The sequence below is a fragment of the Loa loa genome, assembly GCF_000183805.2.
Source record: "Loa loa unplaced genomic scaffold supercont3.45, whole genome shotgun sequence".
Taxonomy (NCBI): Eukaryota; Metazoa; Nematoda; class Chromadorea; order Rhabditida; family Onchocercidae; genus Loa; species Loa loa.
The window spans coordinates 31,843-34,859 of record NW_018108225.1 but is presented as its reverse complement, the minus strand read 5'-3'; the positions used below and the strand labels follow the sequence as shown (position 1 = coordinate 34,859).

The 3,017-nt window shown below is 31.1% G+C and overlaps 1 protein-coding gene across 1 annotated transcript; it reads left to right on the top strand.

The window, feature by feature from the left end:
• Nucleotides 1-1,583: 1,583 nt before the first annotated feature.
• On the top strand, nucleotides 1,584-2,880 carry LOAG_14104 (hypothetical protein; the record flags this gene model as incomplete). Its single annotated transcript, XM_003149607.1, has 3 exons — nucleotides 1,584-1,675; nucleotides 1,881-2,142; nucleotides 2,800-2,880. The coding sequence occupies 3 exons, from the start codon at nucleotides 1,584-1,586 to the stop codon at nucleotides 2,878-2,880; spliced, it is 435 nt and encodes a 144-aa protein (XP_003149655.1).
• Between the last annotated feature and the right edge of the window lie 137 nt (nucleotides 2,881-3,017).

The following is a 3,017-nucleotide window of genomic DNA, read 5'->3' as shown; positions in this document are numbered from 1 at the left end:
ATATATATATATATATATATATATATATATATATATATATATATATATATATATTTAGACATAAAGTTAACATTGAAATACTTTTAGTATCTACGATATGAAACACACACATATTTTAAAGGTTATTTGAAGATATCTTCACTTCTGATCTTCTCCCTTTATTTTTAATTTTCGATTGAAAATCTCCAAAAATATACCAAAATGTTGTAGTAAAATTTTTAGATATCCAAAAAATGGCTTATCTTTTCTTCGAAATGTATCAAAAAAAAGGATCTATAAAGAAACGTTAACATCTCCACTGTCAATAGTATGCTATTCAGCAATTTAGCAAAAGATGCATCAGATTCCTAATTACTTCTGGAACGGATACTAATACTTATCACAGTGGATCAAAGTATTTATTTGCAAGTGAATTTTAGTTGTACTAGTTATCATATGAATTGATTAAAGTATATATATATATATATATATATGTTGGAATTAGTTACATGAATATGAATTATTAGTTTTCCTTTGCTCTTTTATTTGCCCGTAAACATTTGATGAAATCGATATATGACAGAGAGAAGATTGGAAGATCTGCGAGCATGAATAGAAGATCTCACTTATTGTTATATTCTCTATAATCAGGCTTCACCTGTAAAGAGATGATATGATGGAATGTCAACTGGTAGTAATGAACTTACTACGCCTCCTTGTCCGTGCTTTAAACATTGAGCTGCTGCTGAGATACAAATGCACTGAAATCTGAAGCTAAGTAAGACAGACAATAGTGAGTGATTTTCGGTTTGTTACGGTGAAATATCAACTGTGAAATAGCAATTAGAGGCACTTGTTCGTAACATTTTCCACATTTCAATTAGTCCTTTATTTTGACTTAAAATATATCTGTTAAACAACAATAAAAATTTGGAAGAGGCGCAAAATGAAACTTGAGAAAATGTCGAGGAAGCTAAATAATAGTTACAGGATGATGTCACGTAGTAACTGGGAAAAAGATTCTCTTCATCTTTTACATAAATTCAAAGAAGGCCAAGAAAAGAGAAACGTTCCCCAATTTCTCACACACTATTTCTGTAAGAATTTTTCTCTTTCCTTCTTGCAAAAAAAAAAAAAATATTTCAGATGAGAGAGAAACTATGAAATAATTTTCTTTTGCTTGCCTTTTTGTTCTGTTTTAACAGTTAAAATACCAGTTGAAAAATTTTGTCTCGCATTCATTTTATTCCTTATAATGGAAATTTGAAATTAACTGGGATCAAAAGTAGTAAAATCTAAGCCTCTCATGGATTTTTTTTTTTTGCAAAAGATCAATGCGAGAACTAAATTATGACGTAAATATATGACGAAATTCTTTTATTCATTTTTTGATAGCATTCCGATATCAACCACCGATGTCTTTTCCGCATCCAACGAATGTATGCTTTTTTAGATTAAGAAACTGAGTGTTTGTTTGATTGTTTACCTAGCAAACAAACTGCACTATTGCCTACCAATGTTTTCTATAACGAAATTTTTACTGTAACGAGTTTACTTATCAAATAGATATATAGGATGGGATTACGTTATTATTATAGCAGAGGATGGAAAACATGGAATATGTAACTTACTCTTTCCGTCAAGTTCCTTTCTTATCGTCTTTTACAACCGTATTTAGCGTATTAAGTAGTGATCAGTATGACGTATTCGTGACCTGAGCTCGCATCGCGTGGACAGCAACAGAAAGAGGAAACGAAGATAATGATGTTGACCGACATCCACCTTTTCAGATCCATCAAGGACAATAGTTCAACAAGTTGAGGTGGTTTGCTGACGAAATGTTCAATTTCACAACTGCTAATCACATTTAATGGATGGACTGCGTAAAACATTGTCTATAGAGTCACAAAACGGGGTGTGGAGTGTGTGAAGATTAGGGATGTATGGATCCAATGGGGCGCTGTTGTACATTCCGTTGATGATCTTCCTTATTGTCCTTTACAACGAGTATTTGACATATTACATAATGATTTATGTAACCTGTTCGTGGCCTATGTCGCCGTCGCGCGGACGGCAGGGGAAAGAGGAGACAAGGGTAATGATGTTAACCGATATTCATCTCCTCGGACCCTACCGAGGACATTGGTTCGACAAGCTGAGAAGGTTCGTTTTCCTTCTTTTTTTATTTCCATTTTTTCCTCAAAGATCTGAGTAAAGAAGAATCTGAGTAAAGCATTTTTTCCATTCTTTATCCCAAAAACTGAATGTTGAAAATAATTTTCTGAACATGGAATTATTTGTATCTTTTTATATCACGATAAATAGTTGCATTAAGAAAGTTGGCAACATCAATATGTAAAAATAGAGATACTTAGGTAAATGAGACGACAAGAAGAAAATTATTTAATAGAAACTTGAACGTTAAATTCTATTGGCTAACAATAGCAATAGGTACAAAGAGGACAAAAACAATGACCGAAGTTTGAAAAAGGAAAATTGGGTAAGTAGAAGTAATAGTTGTGATAAGTAGTAGTTGCATTAAGTGTAAATGATGCTTGGTTCGAGTTCGAGACATGAAATAATAGTTTAATGAAAATATTTCCACTTTTGAAAAACTTGGTGGAGTATGTCTAGAAGTATTAATGGAAGAGATAGTCTACTCTATTTTGTTCGAATTTCTAGTTGACCTACAGTTTTCGTCCATGTCACAAGTTTCTAATAATTCTGATCTAGGTAGCTTACTTTATGTACTTACACTTGAACTACAAAGATGAATGAATTCATATTAATGAGTGGATGCTTGGATTTGTCATTTTTCAGGGAATGGCAGATGTACCGGTCGTTTCAATCAGCCATATCACTGATGCATCCACATGCTGTTTTCTTTTTAGATTTGTTTGAATATATATATATATATATATTCATATTCTAAATACATATATTCGATATGAATAATTCGATATGAATATATATATATATATATATATATATATATATATATATATATATATATTATATATATATTATATATATATATA